We start from the raw sequence: 26,056 nt of genomic DNA, 5'->3' as shown, positions 1-26,056 counted from the left end.
ACAAAAATATACAGTATTGATAATAATGAGTAATATTACTTGAGCACCAAATCAGCATATTAGAATGATTTCTGAAGGATTAATTGACACTGAAGCCTGGAGTAATGGCTAATGGAAATCCAGCTTTGACATCATATGAATAAATAACATTTTTAAATATATATTAATAGATAAGTTGTTTTGAACTGTAATAATATTATTTAATAATAATTTAAATATATATATATTTTTTTTAATTATGCAGAAAGCTGTTCGTGTTACCACCATGATGAAGAGACTCAGGGCTCCAGATCAGAGTGACTCTGGAGCCTCTAGTCCTGCAATGGGAGCCTCAAGAGGACCTGTTACCCCCAGCAGCATCCCTGTTCCCCTGGCTGCCACACCAGTGCCTGCCTGCACCACCCTGGTTGGCCAGAATCACCCCTAGGCCCAGACACAAGAGTCTTCGGCTCCAATGCGGTGTAATGTAGAGATGTTAACATCCCAGCAGAGTAGTGGGGAGACTAGGGAGGAATAGAATGGCTGATTACATTCAGACAAATATAGTGGCAAATAGAACAGCACCTACACACTACATATAAATTCAGTTCAATTGTTTAATTAAAGTTCAATTGTGCTTAAAAGCTTGATCTCCATTTTACATTTTCATTTGTGCAAAATGCTGTTATCTAGGAAGACTTTAAAATTTAAATCCTAGTCCCATAGTAGTCTATCTGTATTTTCTTAAATAGCTTTATCAAAGAAATATAGTTTGTTACTTCTTAAACAACAATATGTGCTTTAATTTCCATTAATTCAAACCAATTCAAAACTTCTCTTCAAACCTTTGCTACCATCTTTTTAATGGTATTATACAAAATAAGATCCAGTACCTGTGTGACGTTTATTTATTTAGTTCTTATATTTACTTAAAAAAAAGTTTAATTAAAAGTTTATGCAGTTCAATTATTTTCAGTTATATTTATTACATACCTGAAATTTACAAGTGGAAAACTGATTTTTTCTAGACATTTTGTTTCTTTCAACATTGCAAAGAGCAAATGACCATTTAAACAAAAATACAGCCTGAAAAGATGAATTTTAGAGCCATTAAAAAAGATAATTCACCTAAACACAAACAAAATTAAAGCAGCTGAATATTGTGTGTCTGCATAAAAAGAATGGTTGGACTTTGATATAAATTTTAATACAGACCTTTATCCAAATGTTTGTTTGATCCAGAAGAGCCCAGCTGCTGTATTACAATTCATATCAATATTTTATCACATAATATTAGCTAACCAGCAACTAAAACTGATGTTGTATTTCAATCATGGTCATGTCATTGTTTTTGTCAATACTATCAGTATAATATTACTTGGTGTTTCTGTACTGCTGAATCATATTTCTTTTGCTGTACAATCTTTATAGAAATTATGTAGCTCTTTTTATTCAGTATGCCCTTATATCCGTATTCTATAGAGTACTGCATTTTATATAGAATAGAACTGGTTTCATTGAGTCTGATACATTGAGGCCTACAGGTTGCCAGAACGTTCTGTAAATGTGCAGTACAAACAAAGCAATATGAATATTGCTGTAATACTGTGAAACTGCTATACAGATAATAATGTGTTCCTGCCATATTTCATACAGGTAGCCAAGCAATTTGCTCTTGATGGTTGTTTGTGTACTCATCTTATAGCTGTATATTATGTTCAGTTATTGTATTCTGCCAAAAATCCAGACTTAATTGTTACTGTCCATGTGGAGAGAGATGAATCAAAATGTCTTTAAACTGCAAATCCTGCTGTAGCTCATGTCCATTATGGCATATTTATTTGTTTATTGTTGTTTTAATTGATTGTCTGTAGCATGATCTCATTTTAATTTTTAAGTATTAGCTGAATATTCTCTCCATTGTACATAGCTTCACTGAGTTTTATCTGTTAGTACTATCTCAGTAATGTAAAAGGAACAGACATACATTTTGATTGGCCTCTGTGTTAGGGTGACAAAACATGCTATTTTCCCAGGACAAATTCTGGCCAGGAATTCTATATTACCTAAAATATCCACTTTTTGGCTTTGTTTGCACTGTGCAGACCAATTGTTGTATGGCAAAATACTTTGATGTACTTTTGCTGCTTCAAGTCGAACACATATATGTACACAAATTTGCATTACTTTGACCATTCTCTGTAGAGCCCACCTTCTCATGCACCACGATTGGTCGATTACATACAACCAGTCTGCATGTTACTGGTCAAACGATCATTACTTTCATTAAGTATGAAAACAGGAAACCAAAGGCAAAACCTGGATATTTTAGGCAATATAGAAATCCTGTCCAGAACGTGTCCTGAGAAAATGGCACGTTTGGTCACCATACTCTGTGTGCAGTAGTTTGACCTCTACTGAAAACCAGAATTTTCTCCTCTTTATGTTTTCCTCTTTAGGATACACTGACTGTAGGCTCTGTAAACACTGAAATATATTTTCTGAGAAAAGTTTTCATAGAAGACAGAGCAGAAAAATAGGTGATCATGCCTGTTCAGAGTAAAATGTGTGATTCATCATTTTCATGTATCAGATCAGCCTAATGTCTTTGTCACTGTTTGTGGCTTCTGTATTTTGTTACTCGATATGCAGAATAAATGTTTTTGGACAGTGTAAGTTTCCATTGTGGTTCTTATTTCTGGTCTAGTACTAAATTTAAATAGAACATTTTGCATGAAGTCCTCACCTATGTCCCCTGATTCACTGCAATTGCTAATTGAGTATACATATACATAGTGAATGTGTAATGGATTAAATAATTATAGCTGCAATAAAAATCCAATTACATGTATAATGCTTTAATTTATAATGTAGTCTATACATTATTTTTTTTTGACGGACAGATAATAATCACATTTGGCATGTAATCCTTTCATATGGCAACATATTTTTTTTAACCGAGTCTTAAAACTACAACTCCCGTAAGCCCCATAGACAGTAAGGTAAGCCCTCATTCACCGGAAACGGAGTATATACTTTTCCGCCTCTTTCTGTCGGGAAACCTAGTTCCAGACAAATAACCTGCGAAAAGATCTCTACAAGCTAGGTGAGAAGTCTTAAAATTGCTTTACAGACGTTAAGGTGAAGATATAAGCCACTGTTATTCGTAGCTTTTGTAAATTAAAGATTAACGAGAAAACGTTTCTTTCGTCCAGGAAATGTCTTGATTGAAAGCTAATATTAGCACGTTAGCCTTCTTTTAAAAGGGCAGGTTTATGAGACGAATAAAGCAATACTTGCCTTCTTGTTAATATATATATATATATATATATATATATATATATATATATATATATATATATATATATATATATATATATATATATATATTTGAGTACTCAAAATGTAGTTTGAAATGATGCTTATGTTTATCAATCTCTTAAACAACGGTGTATTTGACATCTGATTTTATTTAATCGCATTTAGTTAACGTTACTCACATTAGCCAGACGTATTGTGTTAGCGTGACGCTTTCACAACGTAACTTGCTTATCAACCCGAAACTATCAGTTCCAATCTTGTGATATCATTTTAAACGATTTTAATGTCGTTTAAAGAGACGATTTAAGCCCTCATCGTGTTATGCAAATATGAAACGGTTAACGTTCATTTGATTGCATTTCGCTTCTAGAGCGTGTAACGGTTAATGATTTGTGTTAGTGGTTAGTAGTAGACCGTTATTTTATAATTATTTGTTCGAATGAGGCTTTAAAGCCAGGACGTTTAGCGAAGTTACAATATAATAAGTAAATTAAGTGATGTTTAATGATAAAGTACTATTTATTGATTTCCCAAGTGAAACGACGTTCTGCACTCGAAACTCGTGCTAAAGAAGAGTTTCGAGGAGAGGAGGAACACGATGTGGAACGGTTTAAGACCTGGACCACGAGGAGGAATGCCCTTTCGGTAAGAGATCTTAAATTAAGTACAGTTCTAAGACCATATACTTTACCAAACACAATGTACTGTGTTCCTAAGGTTTTCTTACTGTGAGACACGCAACTTAAAACTTCAGATCAAAACTAAATGGCAGACCTAAAATAGCTCAAACTTATTGCACCTTCAATTCATTGTGCATTTCATATTTAAAACTATCTAAAGTTGCAGATTTTGCCACATGATATAAGAAATATTCAATGAAATTTGTCTTCATAAATTCACAGTGTTAGTGTGTTCAGTTCAGTTCAATTTTATTTATATAGCACATTTAAAAACAACCATTGTTGACCAAAGCACTTAACAATGTCCAGAAAAAAATTAAATAAAATGTCACACACAAACAAGACAAATACAGTAAGAACATCACAATGTCTCAGCTCGAAATAAAAGCAGGTGTGCTTTTAAGTAATGACTTAAAAATTCCAACTGTCTGAGCAGTTCTTATGTGTACAGGTAAACTAATCCACAAATTAGGTGCCACCACTGAAAAAGCTCGGTCACCTTTATTTTTTAACCTAGTTTTCAGAACATTGAGGTGCACCTGATTGGACGACCTCAGTGTTTTAACAGGAGTGTGGACATATAAATACACAGGCGCCTACCCATTTAAAATCTTAAATGTTGTTAAAAACAAACAATAAAATATTGAAATCAATCCTGAAGCAGACAGGAAGCCAGTGTAGTGAAGCTAAGACAGGGGTAATGTTCTCATACTTTTTAGTCCCAGTTAAAAGCCAAGCTGCTGCATTTTGAACTGTAAGCGTTGATGAGATGACTGATCCAAACCAACATAAAAATAGTTACAGTAGTCTAGATGTTATAAAAGCTTGTAAGTAAAAAAAAAAAAAAAAAAATACTTATCACAGTTGCATAATTTAAATTGTGAATTGCATGCACTAAAATGTTGACAAATCACTTTCTGTACTTGATTTACATACACCTTCAATTACAAATAGGCCTACATGTGTTCATTTAATAAAAAGCAGTTAGTGATCACTTGGTTTAGATTTTTTTAACTGCTTAAATTTAATGCTGTTGAATCTTTTTTTTTAATGGGCAAACGAAAATCATGTTTTTTATATTTAAAATCAAACATATATAGATATATATCGAATTGCGTAAAAATTTTGACAATATCGAGATTTATTTTTATATGTATCTCCCAGCCCTAGCATCTACACAAGCACTAAAATCCCCAGGACGACCAAACACAACAATCTCAGTCTTATTTTCAAAGAAATGAAGCTTTGTCATTTGTTTTGACATGCAAATAAATTTGTACATCATCCACATTACAGTGGAGATATTTTGCTTTCTAAAAATTTAACCCAAGGACAGCATATACAAAGAAAACAACATAGGGCTCAATACTGACCATTGGGAGACGCCACAAAAAAGTGTGTCTTCCAGGACGTAATAAGAGAGAATCTACAAAGAAGTGCAAATCTTATACACTATTATATTTTATGTAGATTGGTTTTATTTTAAAACTTGCAATGAATCTTGGGATAGTCTGGCCAGTTTTATCTTTCATGGCCCAGAAAACAAAGGACACATTTCGTGGCCACATTTGATGGAGCAGTATTTGAAGGATGTAGCCTCTGAATTGGGATACAGCTTGTATGTTTTGTGAAAAAGAAAATAGATCGCTCATTTGCAGTAATGATTTTGATTTTATTGCAGTGGCGAACCTCGCGGAGGCATATTTGAAGGCAGAGATGGCCCAAGACCTGACTTCAGAGGTCGGGATGGCATGAACATGGACAGGTCACCTATGGACATGAGGCGGTTCGACTGCCCACCTGATATGAGAGGACGAGACATGGGTCTTCATGACCCAGGAAGAGAGCTTTCTCGAGACTTTTTCAGACCTGGAGATGAAATGGAAATGAATTTTCGAAGGCGCTTTGAAATGGATCAGAGAAACAACCTTCAGAATCCTCCAGGTTTTATGGGTCAATCCAGGCCACCGATGGATATGGATGGCAGAGACATGCAAGATGGTAATATGAGGGGTCCAGAGGACAGATTCATGAATATGAGGGAGAGGGAGAGATTCCAGATGGATATGCCTGGGCTTCCCCCCATGGACATCAGGAGGAGACTTGCTATGGTGGCTATGGGTGGAAATGGAGATCATGGGGACATGAGAGACAGGGAGAGGACACGAATGGGTGGCATTGATGGGTTCAATATGGACATGCCTCCCAGAGACAGACCAATGATGGATTTTGACAGGCGAGGTGTCACCCCTCCAATTATTCCAAGAGGAAGGTTTGAATCTGATATGGATCTGAGAAACCGCATGGGATCCTCCAATGATTTCAGAGAGCAGCCTCCTCAGATGTTTCGAGACCATGATGGCGTTTCCATGGATATCAGAGGAAGACCTGAAATTCCCTTGGGTCGTGGTGGCCCAGAACCCATGATCAGTGGCGATGAGATGACCCTCAGAGACCGAGAATTCCCAGAGCCGATGGACAATCCCATGGGCTTCAGAGGGAGAGAAAGTGAATTGCTCTCAGACGAGTGGCACGAGCATGGCATGAGAGACCGTGACCCTCTTCCGCCAATGATGGGCAGAACACCACCACTTTTCCCGAGAAAGATGAAAGACAAGTTCTTCTCTAACCGTGGAAAAGATGTAGACTTTGGAGAAAATTCCCAGTTCAAAGACCGAGACAGGCAGTCTGGGTTTCTGGGAAAAGATTGCACAGGCTTTAATCGATCAGAAAGAGACTGCAAAAATATTCCTAGTGATTTCCCAGTCAGAGATCCAACTCAGAAGCCCTCACTTCTTCCACCGGTTCCCCCTCTAAATGCCAAAAGTAGAGATGGAGATAAACTTTGGCCAGGTGACCGAGATGAAAAGCCTGACAGAACTGCACCAGCAGGAAGTAGACCTCCATATTTCCAAGACAAGAACCAGCCAAATCGAGAGCATCATTTCGCCAGTGATCGAGTGCCCTTTAAGGGATCTAGTGACATGGCTTTAGATCAGGGACCACAGAGAGAGAGCTTGTCCAGGCCAAAGGAACCCCAGACTAATAGAAGTGAGCGTCAGGATCAGGATTATCGAGACATTGATTATCGCACCAGCTCAGGACGCAAATATGACTACAGTCTTGAGGATCTTCAAGGACCCGAGAAAGACATGAAGGAATCCAAACCTGTTCCAACTCAACGACCAGACGACTCTGGTTCTCAGGTTAGAATTCGTCTTTTGTTTTTCCTTTAATGAAAAGCAAGACAAGTTTCTATTCATCTTATTTGTTTCAATTAGCAGTATGTATATAAATTTATGTTTTTAGAATAAACACATTTTTTATTATCTTGCTTTTTCATCAGCTTAATACTTTTTATTCTCAGTGGGAAAATAAAACAACAAAAACTTTTTTCAGATTGGATGGTAATTAATGTAAAAGTGAATATAACATTCCTTTTCACAGCTCATATAATAGCTTGTGGACTAGTACAGAAAACGTAATGTGAATTCAAACGCGCTAGCACAGATTGACTTGTAAATTATCCAAATGTTTAAACTCTACTGTGAATTTTGAAATAAAGGACCAGGATTACAGGAGTGCAAGTGTTCAGGATCAAGTCTCAAAGACAATTGCCATCTCTGGAATTCCTAAAACTGCCACAATGCAACAGGTAAGCAAGATGTAATTATTCAGACTAATAACAATTAATTATGCATAATTACATGCAAATAAACCTAAGCCAAACCCAAATCCTAACCCTAACTATATAATAAGTAAATGTAGTTAATTAATATTACTCAGTACTTCTATGTATAATTACACTATAACAAGGAGACCTTAAAATAAATTGTAATCACATACTTAAAAAAAAAAAAAAAAAAAAAAAAAAAAAGAAGATAAATTCTTGGCATTCTAAAACCAACACCATCAGTTACCTAAATGATTGTCAAAGTAAATTTGACATCAGTTATTTTTTTCTTTCATAGATTCTGGATGCTTTTGCAGTCCGTGATGGTGTTCCAATGCAGGGCATGAAAATAAGGGATGTTGTGCCAGGTGAGATTTTGTTCGTTGTAAACATTGATGATCGATTCGCAACCACATCGCTATTCGCTCTCTGAATCTTACGCTCACTGTCTCTTTTACATCGATTGTACTTTCTGCATCTAAGATGCTTTTGTTTTCTAAAGAAAATGTTCATCAGTATTTCGAACATGTTACAGGATCTCTTGTTGTCCCTTTTCCCAATGTTCTTGTGTGGGAGGATGAATTTTGCCTGTGCAGCTTCCATCTTCAAGGTGGCATGCACTTAGAGGGAATTTTGGAATTTCTTAAACGTGGTTACCTTTCTAAACAAGCCATTAACTGTCGAAACACAAATACCAACTGCCACTACTTTGTGATGTGAAATGTTGCTGCAAAATATTCCTCTCTGGGTTCAGCTGATAAAGGTTTCAGTGTTTTTGTTCTTTTTTTTTATATGCCAGAATAGTTTCTTTTCTTTACAAAAGACTTTGTCATTAAGCTAATATGCTTTTTGATGTTCCATGGAAAACCTGAAAATATCCGGAAATTTAAAAGGTTTTTTATAAATGTTGGATAAATATTATAAATATAATAAAATCATTCTTTGCCAGTGTCTCCACAAGTCATGGAAAATAGACAATTTTAATATGCTGTATTTAATTACAGAATTATCTTTCATTCTTTAAAGCATCTATAAATTTGCAGTGAAGAGAGCAACCTCTTCAGATTTAGTTTTTTTTCCAGTTAATCCAATTAATAACATTTTTGCTTTTTTATTGTTTAAAATTTATTTTTTTATTCTTGCAATTTTTTTGGAAAATAAATGTGGATCTTATATAATGTGTTTTAGATGTGATTAGATAAGCCTCTTTCTACTATTACTATTTTTTATAAATTTTTATAAATGTATGTCTTGGCCTCTGAGTTGAGGCTACTCTGATTCTTCTTGATTGACTTCCAACAATTAAAAGCTGTTAATGAAATAAAATGTGACAGCGAATTCGATTTGTGATGTCCCGTGAAACGAACCACTGCTTTTTTCTCTTGAAAAGTCTCCTATTTACCTGCAATAACTAACTCAAACCCATCTGTATTTCAAATGCTGTTCCCAGGTTACAGCTACGATATGGCCTATGTGGAGTTTTTAAACCTCGAGGATGCTGTCCACTTCATGGAGTCCAACCAGGTGGCCCATCCTCGTCATTCTACAACGGCTCTGTCTGCTAACAGGAAGAAGGCTTGGGCCTGGGGAGGGGGAGGTGGCTGGGCTTTGGGTGGAAATGGGGTAGATGGGACATGAGACCTTCAAGGGAACATTTTTCCCACTTATTAATCATGACCAATTTAACCACGCCACTTAGCTTGCAGCATTAACTTTTAGACATAGCAAGTGAGTGTAGTAGTAAGGAATCCGCTATTCTTTGATGATTGCCATAGGTGTGTTAGCTGATTGTGCACAACCTTTACAATTCACTGTTTTTAACTTCTTATTCAAAAGAATTTATAGATTTATGAATAGATACTGATTTGGAATTGGATTTGCATCTGTGCAACAACTTGTGCAACCTTTTTCTTCAACTCTCAGGTGGTAGTACACCAGACCCTTGATATTTCATTCATTGTTTTCAACAGTATAATATTTTATTTCCCTTATTTGACCATCTCGAGGTTATAATCTCACGATCACTTTTTACTTGCTCCCACTGGCATGTTCTGAAGTGGCAAAACTAAACATTCTTCTTTGGCCTACCTTTATTTTCTTACATTATAGTGATTCAGCATTGGATTTGCAAGATTGCAAATGCTCCATGTATCTTCCTTTTGTAGACTGTCATGATGTGCTGACCTAAAAGGAAAGTGGTAGCTGAATTTCTGATGAACAGGTTGTTCTATGGTTGTAGGTAAAGCGTTATGCTGTTATGCATTCTTCACCAGCAACAATCAGTATTATTCTTGTGCTGGGTCAACACTTATCCCTTATCCTTCATTCTTATGGAATTACAGAGTTCCTGAACTCTTCTCTTTGGTTCCGCTTGCAGCCTGAATTTTTCATTCTTCTTTCAATGGATTGTGATTTAATCATCTTGAGTTGGGGTGTTTTATCGCTTCCAGCACAGCAAGCTTGTTCTTTTATTCCTGTTTACTCCATCTTGACCAACTTCATGGTTGTTGAATATCTGGATGTATAGTGAGATCCATGCTGATGTTTTTTAGGATAATCCAGACTTTGATAATCGGGACTTGTTTGTACTAGTAGTATTTTGACATTTCTAATGAAACTTGCACTATAAATGTAAGGCGAGTACAGGAACTAGAGGTTTGCTTGGGTTGTGTTGTGCTGAAACTTGAATACCATGTGGTTTGCACTGGTTGTATTATTATATACCCCCCCCCCCCCCCCCCCTCCGTTTTTCTTAAATATCTGACAAAGTACCTTTCAGAGAAAAATCTTGCTCCGGGTTCTTGTTTCATCCGGAACTAGTTTCTCTGCTGGCCAACTAGCAGGATAACTTATCTTGTTTTTTTTACTTGGTGAGACACTTAAAAACAAATTTCTACAAAAAGTAACTGCGACAGTGATGGTGGGTAAGATGTCATAAAATGTTGATCACATTACATTGTTAGGTCATTTACCTAGAATATTCTTTCCACGTAAATGCTGAAGATCCCGTACCAAAGTTGTCCAAAAACAGTATTTTTCTTTGATCAGGCATGAACTGGGATTTTTACGTGGGCCAGTCAACTTATGGATTGTCTTTTGAAACCTTTTTTTTAATAAACAAATATATGTATAGTAAAGAGAGAAAAGCTTGGTGTCCTAGTATAGATAGAATGTCACTGCTGTTTTGACTCTCCATTGGTAAAGTGAATTGCGATCTAGCGGTTAACTTTTTCCGAGCTGCTCTCCTCTTATCTATCTGCTTCATTTTTTCACTTGAAAGAAGCCAGACTTTCTTTATTCATTCTGTTACAGATGAATGTGCATTTATTTGTGTGGTGAATATGCTTCTACTATGTACATTGACATTACTAGTTACATTTTTCAGTTATATTTTGAGGTTAGCATTCAAATTAAAGTGGTAGTACATAAACAGCAGCCATATAGCCACTACATTTTGCACAATATTTTACCTTAATTTTCACTCTTAAGTATTTAAAAAGGGAGATGAAAAAAAAAAGTAAACTTAATCCAAAAATGGTCATAAGTAAAGCCCAGGGGTCCGTTCTTCATACCTCACTTAATACATCTGAGATGATTTGACAGATGCTAGATCTTTTAATCATGATAACTGATCTCTGGCTAGTTTGGTTCTTCAAACAAGTTAGCGGATTAGATTAAAATATCTGGATTAAGTTATCTGAGATTACTCTGTGTTATGTTCATTGGAAAGGGCAGATATATGATACTCAGCCATGATCAGCAATGCAGTGATTTGCTGGCGGCAATTTAATGACATCATATAATTAAGATCAAGGAAACAGCCAAGTGAGCAAAATGACAAAAAGTTCTAATAGATAAATAAAATGTGTAACTATTTTTAAAAAAACCACTTAGATTACCAATTACTCTTCATAATTTTTAGTATTTGTGCAGGTTTCGCATTTTATCAATGTCATGATTTTGTAATTAGCTATTCACTTAATTTTGAAGTGGATTTGCTATATGTGACAGGGTTTAAATTAATTGTGCGTCATAAAAGCATTTTGAGATTAGAGAAGTGGTCTGCATCTCGAATCAAAGCCACCCACAGAAAATATCAATATTGTTCAAATTAATGCACGGCTCGGACAAACTGTACGTGTGCGCGTCACTGTAATAAAATAATTTTTTCCTTCATGAATAAATCTCTCTTTGAGTAAAACTATCATGTTTATTTTTATAGATTTACACATTTCAGCTATTTTCTAAATAATTTATTTAAATATATTTTTTCCTGGTTTAAGAAGTACTTTTGTAAGAAAAAAAAATGGTTGGGACAGAGTTTCAGTATTACCTTCACTTAAAACAGTGCAGAGCAGGTTTGAGCTAACACACTTATTGCTATGACAGCAACTCCGGGATGAGCTTCGAAAAACCTAACAGTCCTGGATCATGTCAGATCATCAACAATAAAATCCAGCTAACGGAGTAATCCACGTACGAAGAACAGACCCCAGATCAGATCTGCCTGTGTTTATGCCCTCAGATGGGCAAATGGGAAATACCTTTTCTTTTTTGTTGTTAGGTTGGGTTGGTTTTTTGGGGAAGCTATCAGTTACTTAACATTGAGAGACTTTCTCCCTGTTTTCTAGGGGTCTGTTAAGGTTGGTGACAAGACTGCTCTGCTCAAATATATCCAACCTGACAAAAATGTGACAGAACAGGTGAGTTTCCTCTTTGGTAGATCTTAATATGTATTGATCTTAATCATGATGCAACGCATCTATTAGTGTGATTGACATCCTTAAATTTATTTTGCATCGCAGCATCATGATCCACCAGCTAAAACCGCTCCAGCCAGCGATGATGGTTTGTTACCGAATCCAGTCCAACCACTGAATATAAAGGAGGATACCGATACCAAGCCTGTGCAGGATCCTGTCTCTCAAGGTGTGTGGCAGAGAAGCTCCAACTTGACCCCTGAAGCATGGCAACAGCAAGTGGACCAACAGCTACAACAGCAGGATGTGGAGCAACAGGCAGAGGAATGGACCAATCAGAAAGCTTCTCGCCAAAAACTGCAGCACTCTGATCCAGTCTTCAAGGAGAGCAAGAGTAAGTGATGTCAGCTGTGAATTAGGGAAACAAGTGAAAAAAAGTAGGATGCAGATTGTTCTTAAGTTTCATGTTTATTTTTAAGCAATGATTATTAAGAACATTTTGCCTACCACCACTGTGGAGACCATTCTGCAAGCACTCGATACATTTGCATACCTGGATGAGCGCAATGTTCGTCTGGTCAAAGGGAAGTCACCTGGATCCAAATGCTTCTGCTTTGTTGATATGGATTCACATGAGGTATTGTACAGATACCTCATTCTGACTACAATTTAATGTCTCAAAATAGTCCACGTGTTCCTTGATGCATTGTTAATGATAATGTTCACTTCTATATACAGCATGTGACACGATTGGTGGAGCTGCTCACCAAACCCCGCCCTATCATGATTGATGGAGTTAGAGTTTATGCTGAGGTCGCCAAGCCTTTGAAAAACCAAAAGTAAGTCTCATCTTTGTCGGGATATGTGGAAGTAATGAAATAATATTTTATAAATATTCTAGTTTCAGTTCTTACTTAAAGGAAACATTTCATAAATCCTGAGAGAAGAAATTTCAGAATGTACTGTGGTTGTTACTTGAGGTTTGAATGTAATTCTTCCTTTCCCTGCAGCTATAGGAGGGAAAATGATAAGTCAAACACTTCTCTCCTGGGTTTCCCTCCAGATGTTATGATGGTAGGTAATTTCAATGCATAAGATAAGATGTTACCAAAACAGCTAGACACTGTTTTAAAGGTATGTTTTATAAGGTTAAGGTTATCTCTATCTTTAAACAGCATTTTAAAAATGAGAAAATGTCAATATGGTTGAAGTTCACTCAGTCTAGCATATTTTTACATATTAAAAAAATGCCCAGGGGAACGCAATAACATGTTTAATGTGAACGATCCTCCTTGTCATCATATATCTTATAACATTTTTATATCTATTTTTCTTTCTCTAGCAACATCAGTATCAGCAGCCACAGCATTATCCTCAGCCTTCTCATACAACTATGGGTGTTGCACCCACCATGCAAGGTATATGGTTTTTAATTATATGATTATTGTAATTGAATTGTAATTGTGGCATAATATATTCATATATATACGTGTGTATGTGTATATATATATATATATATATATATATATATATATATATATATATATATATATATATATATATATATATTCATATTTTAATTGTAATTGAAATTGATTGTAGCATAATATATTCATGTATGTGTTCTGTGGGACTTCCTGCAGGTGACCCAATGGGAGCAGATGCCACGTTGTCATCAGCTGCAATACCGGCTTCAAGCTTAACACAGGTGGTTGTCTTTTTTATACTAGCAAAAAGGCACGTTTTTTTTAGAGACAGTTTTAGCCAGGAGAGATTGGTTTTGGACTGTAATAGACTATCTGGCTGTGTGCAGGGTGTGATGTATTCTGAGACAACGTCAATGGCGCAGTCAGTCCAGACAGCTGAGCACCAGACTGCAGCTTTATCTGACACTGCTCTTCCTGGAGCTGAGGAGTCCATTGATGGATACAGCTACGGTATGCCACTGTTTAGTTAAAGATTAAAATTTTTTGTTATTGTATATTTTAGATATGTAACGATTTGATTGGATTCACGATACTGATTTCACGATTCTATTTTCTCACGATTTTTTCTAAACAAAATTAGATTTAAGACAAATTCTAAATGAAAAGTGTACTTTTCTTATTGCTTGTACAAAATGCTGCACATTTCTTTGAGAAACCGAAATGTCAAATAACAAAACTAAATAGAAATTTTAAAACCCTAAATCTAGTTTAATAAGACAAAAAAATCTCTTCATATAAACAGGCTACTCTTTCCATTCAAAATTAGAGGCAACCACTGCATTTGAATCTTAATCCAAACAAAGATGCTAAATACATGCAGCATGATAATTTTTTTTAACCTAACTTAGATTGCATAATTTGAAATTTTAAAACAAAAACAGAATGCTTTGAATTTAGTTTTGTGATGCTATACTAAATAAAACATCTGCACGAAATAAAGCGCAGAAGCTTGGAATAAGATGCAGATTCACTCTCTGACAGCAGGTGGCGCTTATGAAACAGCAGTGATTCCATGGTTACCGGTGTAAACAAAGCAGTGCATATGAATGCTGCTTTAATATGAATTATACAGAAATGAGATGAAAAGAAAATGTAATCTAAAATTTTCTAAAGACAGTCAGTTCCCCTCAGAGATACATTCATATAAGCTTCCACCCCCAAATGTATCGTGATTTGTTCAGCATCTCAACCGATTTGAACCGTCACATATTTGTGAGGACTTTTAACCGGCTCGCAGTGAATTGTTACATCCCTAATATATTTATTTATATTTACAGTATTCAAAAGCCCTAGTTGAGGATTCAAATTGGTCTGATAATTGTACTCGTGTTACAGCAGGATCTGAGGCTCCAGAGTTGTCAGCCTTCCTTTACGATGCTACATCAGGCTTCTACTATGACCCTCAGACTACCCTGTACTATGATCCCAACTCAAGGGTATGTATAGAAATAGCCTTTTGAGTCTCCTGAATTTGTAATAATTAATTAAATACAATATATAATTACTTATTTATTTTTGCTTGTGAAGTATTTCTACGATGCTCAGAATCAGCAGTACCTGTACTGGGACAGTGCCTTAAAGACCTACATCCCAGTCCAGAGCTCTTCGACTGAAGGTCAGGAGCTGGCCCCTGAAGCTGCTGTTCCCATGGCAACTGCTGCTGAGGTTATAGCTACGCCCATCACAGAGGAGGAAGTGAAGGCAGTTACAGAGACCGTGCCGGAGGTGCAGGTGGAAGAGGAGACTGCCCCACGTGCAGAAAAAAAAGAGAAGGAAAAAGAGGAAAAACCCAGAAGTTTAGCAGCTTTTAAGGTTTTAACATCATAATTGACTTCATCAACATCATAACATAATTTGCATCACGTTCAGTTTTTTATTAACAACAGCAAGCACTGTTTTAGATCTGTGTTGTAATTTTGGATCTAATCATCAGATAATGAAAGACATGGAGCGATGGGCGAAAATCCAGAACAGGCAGAAAGAAATTGTCCGATCTCCTTCACCTCTTCTAAAGTCTGGAGGAGATGACCAAAGACACTCAAAAGCTGCTGATGCGGCCTTTGCAGTCTTTGAAAGGAAGGTCAGATCGATAAAAAAAAAATTTTTTAACCCCTTCAAAAAAAAATTAACAACATACTTATTACTATTGCTTATAACTAGAATTGGGAATTTAAATAAACCCCAAACATTACAAATCAAGTAACTGTAGCACACACTCTTTCGACATGAATGCTGCAAATCCGCTCATTGACGAGAGGTGTTTTTTTTTACTCTGAAGATGCTAAAACAAAAAAATTCTATTAGAATCCAGAATACCCTAGCAGCCACATAGCAACACGTTACAAACCACCTGGAACACCTTAGTAACCCCCTGGCAACCTCTCACAACACCCTAAGATTGAGGCAACAGTTGAGGTTTTGTTCTTACGGTTTCTTCAGAAAATATCAAAATCTAGTGTTTATCATTATACTTCCCAGAGTTAATAATCATTACCCATCATATAGACAGATTGGGTTGCATGTTTCATGCTCTATATTTAATCCATCAGCAAAATATTGTAATGCTCTGTATTTTTAGTCATATGGAGTTTTGTGGGTTGCAATGTCCCAAAAATTATTATGCTGGACTATATTTGAAATCTCTAATTTCTCTCCCCCCTCATATAATTTCACTGGCACACATTAAACTTGATATCTAAACATTTTTTTTTCACTTCTAACCTCTTATTAGCATCCTTGACTTTGTAATTGTTTATAAAGTAAGGGAAATGCAATAGGCTGGATACATTGTGTTTTTAACATTGAGTATGTTTAAGTCTGATCCTACCCATCAGTCATCTATAACAGCCTACTAAACCTTAGCTACGATCTTTCTTATTCCATATGGTTCCCTTATTCATATAGGTCACTGGTGCAGATGAATTATTCAAGAAGCCTCTTGCTCCGCCAAAGCAGAAAGAGGAAAAATCATCAAAGGTGAGAGTTTACAGTCTCCCTATCGACAGCACACACACATTAACATGCACACAAACACACTTCTGGGATTCAGTCTCAGTTTTCCCAGACAGCTAAAAGGGCACAAACATCACCTTGACCCTGATTGATGTAAGTTATTTGATTACACACACTAAAGCAGATTTACTGTGAGTGTAGATTGTAGATCAAAGCAAAACTCCCCTCTCTCCCTCTTGTGTGTTGGCAGCGACCCATGGGCTCCCTTGGAATGTTGGCGGCCGACTACGGGGCAGGCAGTGATGAGGAGGAGGAAGAGAAACACGAGAAGCAGGAAGCTGCACAACCTGCAAAGAGCCATCCACAGGCGGACGAGAAGGAAGACAGGTTGACAGATTGGAAGAAGATGGCATGTCTTCTGTGCAGGAGGCAGTTCCCTAATAAAGATGCTCTGATTCGCCACCAGCAGCTCTCAGACCTGCATAAGGTACCAAATCTCTAAATGAAGCTCAGTGGGTGACATAGGCAAAAAAAAGCAGAATGCAAGGATCAGGTTTTTACAGCTTATTTGCATGGCACCTCAATATCATGTCACCATGTGACTCTTAGCAAGGGGGTGAACCAACTCCAGAAGGCTGAAAGTAGCCTAATATTTAGACTAATGGCTATATGCACACCAAAAACCTGTCTGTTTAGGCAAGTATCAGTGTGACGAGTGGGGCGGGGCCGAGAGCCGTGGGAACGAAGCGAGGCCGGTGGAGTGATTGGGAAATGAGCGACGCTTGCTCCACTCACCGGTCTAGAGTCCCACGGAGGAGATCGGTGAGTGGAGTAGGTGTCGCTCATTTCCCAATCACTCCACCGGCCTTGCTCCGTTCCCACGGCTCAAGGCCCCGCCCCACTCGTCACAACCAGATATGGTTATTAGGTCATAAAATATTTTTAATACTTCCAGATTTGTATTTAACATGATCACGATTGAATAAAGCTGTAAATTAAGCTTTAATTTCAACTGTTATTCAAACAGCGAATAAATTACATAAAGCGAACAAAGAACATTTATATTATCAAAGACCATTATGAATGACTTTTAAATTCTCAAAAAAAAAAAAATATACAAGGAAAGGTATAGTCCAAGTTGAAGTTTAACACATCCATATGACAGAAAATGCTAAAGCATGATATTAGCGCGTTCAAAATGAAAATTAAGCGCTTAAAACAGAATAGTAAAGCGTTTAAAGTATACAGCGCTTACGGACACAAAAATCAGTGGCCGGTTATAGCTTAGTTATAACATAAAAACAGCAATCAGACTGCCTGTGCATTTTAATAATTTATTATCAAAAATACAAACTGTAACAGTTACATGTCAAAAAAAAAAACAGTTTTGAATAAAATAAACTAATTCATTCTTTAAAATAAATTAAACTTATTAGTAACTTAGGCCTAGTACAAAACAAGGCAAAAAAAAAAATACTGTAGCAAAAACGCTGTTTGGTATAAAAATAGTGGAAAATTAATATAATTTTTATATTGTTCAAAAGGAGAATTAACAAAAACGAACAATTTAATAAATGCACATGGCACATCGCACAACGCCAAAACTTAGAATAAAAAAGGCTGCAAACAAATCAACAGCCTAAGTATTTGATTAAATTGTTTATAACAACTATATTTAAGACAAAATGTGGAACAAATAATTTAAAGAACACTAATACAAATCAAAAATATCAGAGCAAAACCGCAAACTGCCATTAAGACGACGAGTCTTGACCTGAAACAACAAATTGCAAACATCAGACTAATTTTTCTTACAGAATAAAAAACAACTTCAGCATTATATAAAAACAAATAAATAAAAATAATATGTATTTATTCATTTGTATAGCCTACCCGTTATAAAAATACTCGTTTTTTTTAATATAGCCTAACCGATAGCAAACAGAAACACTACAAAAAGGAAATTAAGCATTCTTACCTAAGCTTTCAATTCGATTTTATTTTTTTCATATTATGTGAGAGGAACACCAGCTTGTCCACATTGTTGGGAAGAAGGGAGCTTCTCGACTTGTTCACAATGAAGCTGGCCTTTGAAAAGATGCGCTCTGATGGAGTGGATGTGGAAGGGATACAGTGGAGGCGTTTAGCTGCTTTAGCGAGCTTTGGATATCGATGTTCATTTTTTTGCCACCATGCCAATGGTCCCGAATCAACCTTTGTTTTATCTGCCAAGTAAATTTTTAGTTCATCCTTCTCTTCTGCATGCTGCATGATATCTCGGCCTGCTTTTTCCTTTTTCGGTTCGGGCTCACCCTCCTCTGCATGAATATGATTTAACTTAACAGCGCAAATGTGTTTATATCCTTATTGTTTAAACGAGGGGCCATGTGGGGGTTAACGTTACTAACATGTTTTAAATAAGACATATTCGATGTTGACGAGTGATAGGCAAATGTTTGCCTGCAGAGTTTGCAAACAGCCTTTTTAGGGTCGTCCTTCGACTTTTCAAAATGATCCCACACTTTGGACTTTTTTCCTGACATAATTATTAGCATCAGCCAGACACCTCTCCCACAAGTGCGCTTTGGTATACCGCGAGGCACGAGATCTCGTTGATCTCTCGGTTGCTTTGATGTCATGTCATAAACTGACTGCGCAGCCCCTGATTGCATAATTTTTTCACGTGATTTTTTTTTCCGACTAAACACCTAATGAAAATGTTTTCGACCAAGCCCTCTTCATATCGACTAACGTTTAGTCGACTATTTGGCGGCAGCCCTATGAATTACATAATCAAATGAACTGGATTGTTTAACAATTTGTGGGTCAGTTTTTGACCTTTTCTTTGTTTTTGTCTGTTTATTTTAGCAAAATATGGAGATTCACCTAAAAATCAAAAGGTCAAAAAGAGAACTCGAAGCTCTAGAAAGCCAGGAAAAAGAGGTATACTTTTTTGTCTTTCATCAATTATGTACAGTCCTCAGCATAAATATGTAGACCCTCTCCAAAATATCTGTAAAATAAGTAAACTAGCCAATTTTGTTTAAATGAAGGGTTGCAGAAATGAGTACATCCTTCCAATAAATATTCTTCTACTTTTCAAACATATTCTCCATTGTTACGATGATTCTTTCTCATTTTAAACCCGTCCATAGATGAAAGTGAAACAGCCGAATGGTTCACCTGAAGCAAAAAGAAGAAAGTCACAAAACACATGGGCCGGCAGCTCAAGGTTTATGATTTTCTGAATCCTAATACATTTAATTTAAATTTGGCATTGATCTAGAACCACGATTTCTTAAATGTGGCATGTTGTGTTGTTGCAGGGGCAGTCATAAAGGCAGTGAAAGACCAGGTTTGGGTTTAGAGACTGCTGAGGTGAGTGTCTGCTGAGCCACAGGATGTTTTTGAACTGCAGCATTTGACGGTCACAGGGTTTCCATGGACCACTGACTTTTAAAGCATTAAAAGTCATTCAATTTTATTCCTACAGGCATTAAACATTTTCAGATGGTTTTGAAGAAAAATTATATTACCAGTTTATTTGAAATATAGCCTTCTAATTCATGACTTTTCAATTTGCTATCGCAAAATATGTACTTTGGTGTGATATACACACTGAACCAGTCCGGTAATTGCAGTTGGCTGGTGTGAAAATGCTGTATCACCAGATGTTTGGACCACAAACATTTCCTTAAATCGGAAAGAAATGGGGTTAGTGCTATTAAGCAATTTCCACGAGAATGATTCAAATTTTTCCTTTTTTTTTTTTTAACATTTGGTGTAACTTACTATTGATAATGAATAACGTATTGACATTAACAAAGTCACACTAATTGAGGCTTGTGCAACCCAGGTGTGTATGAGAATAACGTAAAGAAATCAAATCAAATGAGCACAGACAAAGAAAGTCAAAGAACAAACATAAAGCGATAAAAATTTTTTTTTTTTTCATATACAACCTATGTAAGCCATGTATATATGTATGTATGTATATATATATATAGAGAGAGAGAGAGAGCCTAGTTAAACATGAGACGACCAAGAGAATGCTGTTTGCCGAATATCTGCACGATTGCTGATTTGACTTTGATTTTATTCATTCAATAAACAAGTAGTTAGCAATAAGTGACTTATATTTTTCGATAGAATACATTTTAAAATAGTAATAAAAAAAAGAGATCACAACATAAGTCACGCTTCTCCAAGCAACACAATGCAGTTTTTCATAATAAATAATTCAGTTATTTTGTAATTAATCATTTGAGGTTGTGGTTGAGTGATCTATTCATAAAGACAGGCACTTGCTTCATTCTTGAGTGAATTAGCCATCTGAATGGTTGAACTAATGAGTCAAATGCTCACTCATTAAAACAGTCACTTACCGCCACCTACTGGCAGTTTACTCACCTATTTTTACTCACCTATTTAACCTGGAGAACCCACGGGGTCAAATTTGGCTGCTGTTAATTGCTGCTACCCAAAATGAACCAACAAAAAAAAAAATTGACAGCCCAGAGTGCCACTTCTGACCTCTTCATAGAGACACCTAGTGGATCAATATTGAACTCACAAGTGCCAGAGTGGTAGTAACAAGTTGGCTGACCACATGCTGTTTTGTTGAGCTGGAAACCTACCAAAACAAAATCGTCTTCTCAGTAAACTAACGGATGGTAAAATTGTGTATTTTTTGTTAATCTATTTAGTATTAGCTTGCAGAATGCCTAGAAGTAAGTTTTATATTGTTTTTGGTTTAAATTAGCGACTCTGACCCTTTGGTTCTTTTGAGTGAATTTGATGGAGAATGGTGACAGTCCTGTATTTGGCTAAAGCCTTGAAATAATTTAATTTGTATAATATATTTTAGTAAGTAACCTCAGTAGTACAGGGCCAGAGACTAATAAATTAGTATATCTTTTCAGGGAGTATGGCCACTCCCTTTTCAGGACAGGGAAAGCAACCGAGAAAGATCACTCTAAGACAGGTATTGGAGCAACTTGAAGCTGATGATAGTGACTTTGGCTTTTCTCTAGCAGAACACATTTTTGGATAAGCAAAGACCCATGTTGTTAGTTTTTTTCAGTTGTGATTTTGGCCCTGTGTTCTTGTTTCCATTGGCCAAAGTGTTTGTACATTTGAAATCCAGTTCTAACATGCAACAAATAAAGCAAAAAAAAAAAAAACATTGTTAAATGTAGCTGTGTGGTTGACTGATTATTTTCCTAAATCTAAAATAGTTTGCATTGACCTTGTTTGTTATTGTGATTCTTTGAAATGAAAGCCCAATGGGTCAAATTTGGCCCTAATCCTAAATTAGGGAATAAAGGGTTAAAATTGAAAAAGTGGATATTTTGGTGTTCAGTGAACTTGTAGCAGTAATTTAATGCATAGTTCATAATTTTCTAAAGAGGAAAATGGTTCTTGGGTTCTCCGGGGTTAAAAGTATCTTTCATCCCCCCCCCCCCCCCCCCGACTTTTCTTATTTGTTTATTACAAATTATTTAAAATACTAAGCTTTTTCAGGTCATGGTCTGATTTTTCAGTATGTCTAGCATTCCACATCTGTTGGTACTTTGTTGGATCAATTTTGAAATATCTGCAAATATATTTTGACATTTTAAAATGCCTGCTGATCCATTTCAAATTCAGTTCAGAGTGATGATGGTTTAATAAATTATATAGATTTTCTAAAATATGCAAGATTATCATCATTGCATCAACTGTTTTAATGTTAATGTTTTTTTAACAAGTCTCTTATGCTTACCAAGGCTGCATTTATTTGATCAAAAATACAATAAAACAGTAATTTTGTGAAATTATTTTAATGTATAATAACTGTTTTTTATGCGATTTATATTTTAAATGATAATTTATTCCTGTGATTGAAAGCTGGATTTTCAGCATTACTACTCCAGTCATCATATTTTTTGTATATATTATCAGTTATTTTTAACAAATGGTTTTATTCCACAAGGACAAATTTAATTTATCTAATTGTGGCAGTAAAGACATTTATAATGTTACAAAAGGTTTGATTTCAAATAAATGCTGTTATTTTTTAACTTTCTATTAATCAAAAGAACTCTGAAAATGTGAAAACAATTCAATATTGATAATAAGAATCATTAATAATTGTGTACCAATAATAATGTATTATTACAGAGCAGCAAATAAGCATATTAATATGATTTCTGAAGGATCACGTGACAGAAGACTGGAGTAATTATGTTGAAAATTCAGCTCTGATCACAGCAATAAATTATTTTATCATTTATTCACACAGAAACCTTTATTTTAAATGTAAATAAAATTTTGTAATATATAATATAATATAATATTTATTACTATCACTCCAGCCTTGGAGAGCAGAACAGACTTGTTTCAAAAACAAAAATAAAAAAAAGCATTAAATTAAATTTGATGAGACATGCACAAACACTGGGTTGAGTGGTTTCATTTTTATCTTTCTCTTGTTTCTTACCAAAGCGGAAGAAGAAGGAACCTGTCGTATGGAATCATGCCACGTACAAACAGGCAGTTCGGAAGGCCATGTTTGCACGTTTCAATGAGTTGGACTGAAAATGAATTGAATGAACAAAAAGGGAATTTGTGAATATACATTCATACACACACACGTGTGGTGTCGTGTGGTCCGTTGGGAGCTCATTCCAGGCTTTAATCTGTGAACTGATACAAAATTCCTGGAGGAGCTTGTTATGCCTAACCCCTCATTTTGTGGTGGTGTGTGTCTGTATAAAAATCAATTATTTTCTTAAAAGCCAAATGTACTCTTATGTTTAATCATCCTTTTTGTAGCTCTATTTTTCAGGGCTTTTTAAATATTTCCTCATTTGATAATGTTCTATCATGTGTTTTTTTTTTCTTTTTTTTATGTAGTAAAATTTATGTAATATTTCATTTGTAAAATGAAATATTTGAATTAAGGCGATTATACATTGTAATTTGTCCTTGGGTCAATAAACTGCCTCAACGTGACTGTAAACATACAATTGGTCTATTGTATTTCTAGATTTTTTTTTATATATATATATATATATATATATTTTTTTTTTTTTACTAATTTATTTTATTTTTAGTACTTGTGGCTGTCTTAAAAGTGTCACTAAAAGAGGATGGAGCCAGTTTTCTATGCACTCCTCCCAGGGGTGCCTTAGGATAACCAGAGGCCCCTGAGCTACAGCATTATGCTAGGCCTAAGTACGTGTGTGTGTGTGTGTGTGTGTATAAATAAATATATATATATATAGCTTCCTGACAGTTATTTGTAATTTGTATGAAAAATGTATTAGTAATTTTTTCTTGTTGACATTACAGTTAATATGTACAATGCTGATCTGCTTAAAAAATATAAGAGAATATGCTAATTCAGTCTTTGCCAGAAGGTGGTGCTTGAGGAGAAGCAGAATTATAGCCTTTACATAAAGTAAACCCCGCATTGTACAGAGATAATTTGAAAAGAAAACGCCATCAAAACGAAATTTTTGATGAGTCTACAGATATGATTAATTGCACATCATTAGTACATTAAAACTATCACTTGGCATTAATGTGGGCTATTTGCTGGTAGTTAACTGTGTTTTCTGTTTTGAAACATGCCGTGCTTGTTTAATTGATTAAATCATAGCATGTACACAGAATAGCTCTCACGCTAGGCTTCTTTACTAGCGCATTGTGCATTTCGCTCACAGTATATCAACTACATATAGTTGTGTGGGGGAAATCTTAACCGAACCATTCACAACGTACTACAATCTGAAAATGAGTGTGCGAGTTTGTTTACAGAATGCTGTTGTCACAGCTTCAAACTCCCATATATACAAATTATAATAAAAAAAAATATATAATTTACCTGCAGCCAGCAGACCCCTCCCAAGTGTAGGCTGAAGCGTGTGCGCTAATGTGCCCCTGCCTCCTCCAGGTGGCAGAATATAGCTTACTATTTCAATTTCACATTAAGCCGCACCTCAGAGATGTCTAATGCTGAAAGAATGAATCTACTCATGCAGTCAGGAATTTTGTCGATACTTCATTAAGCTTTCTCCCTTGGCTTTATTTTCCATTTTCTTGTGGTTCTTTTATAGCCGAGTGCCTCGAGGTAAACTTGAAAGTGATGCATTGACAGTACACTGTGCTTTACTTCAGTGCATGCACAGTCAGAGATTATATTTCACTCGATCTAAAAGTTCTGCATCCTTCACTAAACCTTTTAGCACTTTGTCATAAAATGTTGAAACCCTGTTGTTTGTTACAGACGGTAAGCTTTGTGCAACATAATTCCTCATGTTCTAAGCACCCAACTCATTGCCTTACATATTAACATTTAAATACATTTATGTGCACAACTTTAACTTTTGAAGTGTTTGTTTGGATGAAGTTCTACAGAAGTCAGCAGCAAGTAATACATCAGCAGAGCCTGCAATAAAGATCCCTCAGCCTGACATTCAATGAGTGTTTGATCCTTTTCTTGGTGGACAAATAGTCTCTGTCCATTGAGTTTGAGCCCGTTGAAAGAGAGGAATGTGGGCTCTCACACTGTTTGTTGTGGTCAATCATGCTTGAAAGATTGATCAGGCATAGAACCATAAAGACAAAAAAAGAAGAATGCACCCCAAAAATGGTTTCTCCAACCCTCCGTAAATAGCAGATAAAAGCTGATAATACTCGTGTAAGGATAATATATGGACACAGCAGAGCTCTAAGACTAGCTCTCCACAGAGCAAATTTTAGGACTCTGTTCTTTATCAGACTCTTCTTTGATGTGTAAATGGCTGTTGCCTGTAGTCATGGTATAATGTAGAGCATGTCAAAGGTCAGCTTGCTTTCCTTCCTCCTCATGGTTTTGTCATCTGTAATTGCTTTTTAATCAGTCATTCTTTAAAAGAAAGCTTGCAAATGTCCGTTTCAGCCTGCTTCTTTTGAAGGGGAGGATTTCTGTCATATTGGATCTTCTCAGAGTTTGTTCCCATACATACTTCTTGGCCTGTTTCTGTGTCTGTGGTTTAAAAAAGTCCAGTAACCTTGTCCCAGAGTGAGTTTAAGATTATCCTTTAGCTGGCAGTGTGAAATTATACAGTAAAAAAAAAAGGATTAAAATCTGTAAACAATTTGCCCAGACATTTAGCAGTTCACAGGTAGGATAGTTGTCCTGAGTTTAAACTCACAATTTCTCAATATCTTCTTAATTTTAATAAATAAATTTAATATTAGTTATAAGTTTAATAGTTCTTTAATCATTGATGTACA

The 26,056-nt window shown here is 35.8% G+C and overlaps 2 protein-coding genes across 4 annotated transcripts in view; both read left to right on the top strand.

Moving 5' to 3' along the window:
• LOC132151672 (caM kinase-like vesicle-associated protein) overlaps positions 1 to 2,655 on the top strand; it is a 32,326-nt gene extending 29,671 nt beyond the window's left edge. For both annotated transcript variants that reach the window (XM_059559961.1, XM_059559962.1), the window contains exon 11: positions 245 to 2,655. In XM_059559961.1, coding sequence (XP_059415944.1) covers positions 245 to 427 — 183 coding nt within the window. In that variant the 3' untranslated portion in view covers positions 428 to 2,655. The remainder of the gene's footprint in view (positions 1 to 244) is intronic.
• A 329-nt stretch (positions 2,656 to 2,984) lies between these two features.
• LOC132151671 (RNA-binding protein 10-like) lies at positions 2,985 to 23,795 on the top strand. Of its 2 annotated transcripts, none has more exons than XM_059559959.1 (23): positions 2,985 to 3,085; positions 3,836 to 3,945; positions 5,662 to 7,186; positions 7,546 to 7,635; positions 7,952 to 8,021; positions 9,104 to 9,177; positions 12,285 to 12,356; positions 12,459 to 12,747; positions 12,833 to 12,990; positions 13,092 to 13,192; positions 13,364 to 13,427; positions 13,705 to 13,771; positions 13,997 to 14,061; positions 14,167 to 14,290; positions 15,179 to 15,276; positions 15,368 to 15,652; positions 15,774 to 15,920; positions 16,745 to 16,816; positions 17,043 to 17,279; positions 19,661 to 19,735; positions 19,948 to 20,024; positions 20,119 to 20,170; positions 23,279 to 23,795. In XM_059559959.1, exons 2-23 carry the CDS (start codon positions 3,899 to 3,901, stop codon positions 23,369 to 23,371), a joined length of 3,882 nt encoding a protein of 1,293 aa, XP_059415942.1. In that variant the 5' UTR covers positions 2,985 to 3,085; positions 3,836 to 3,898; the 3' UTR covers positions 23,372 to 23,795. The 2 variants fall into 2 exon arrangements, with proteins under 2 accessions (XP_059415942.1, XP_059415941.1); XM_059559958.1 differs by having other exon boundaries at positions 15,176 to 15,276.
• The last annotated feature ends 2,261 nt before the right edge of the window (positions 23,796 to 26,056 follow it).

The sequence above is a fragment of the Carassius carassius genome, chromosome 10 (assembly GCF_963082965.1).
Source record: "Carassius carassius chromosome 10, fCarCar2.1, whole genome shotgun sequence".
Taxonomy (NCBI): domain Eukaryota; kingdom Metazoa; phylum Chordata; class Actinopteri; order Cypriniformes; family Cyprinidae; genus Carassius; species Carassius carassius.
This window is presented reverse-complemented; position numbering and strand designations above follow the sequence as displayed.

Bases quoted from the DNA above. Each gene is read 5' to 3' on its own strand.
- LOC132151671 (XM_059559958.1), top strand. From the start codon at position 3,899: ATGTGGAACGGTTTAAGACCTGGACCACGAGGAGGAATGCCCTTTCG. The intron at 7,187-7,545 runs GTTAGAATTCGT...TTTGAAATAAAG, and splicing joins CAGACGACTCTGGTTCTCAG to GACCAGGATTACAGGAGTGC. The intron at 16,817-17,042 runs GTGAGAGTTTAC...GTGTGTTGGCAG, and splicing joins AAGAGGAAAAATCATCAAAG to CGACCCATGGGCTCCCTTGG.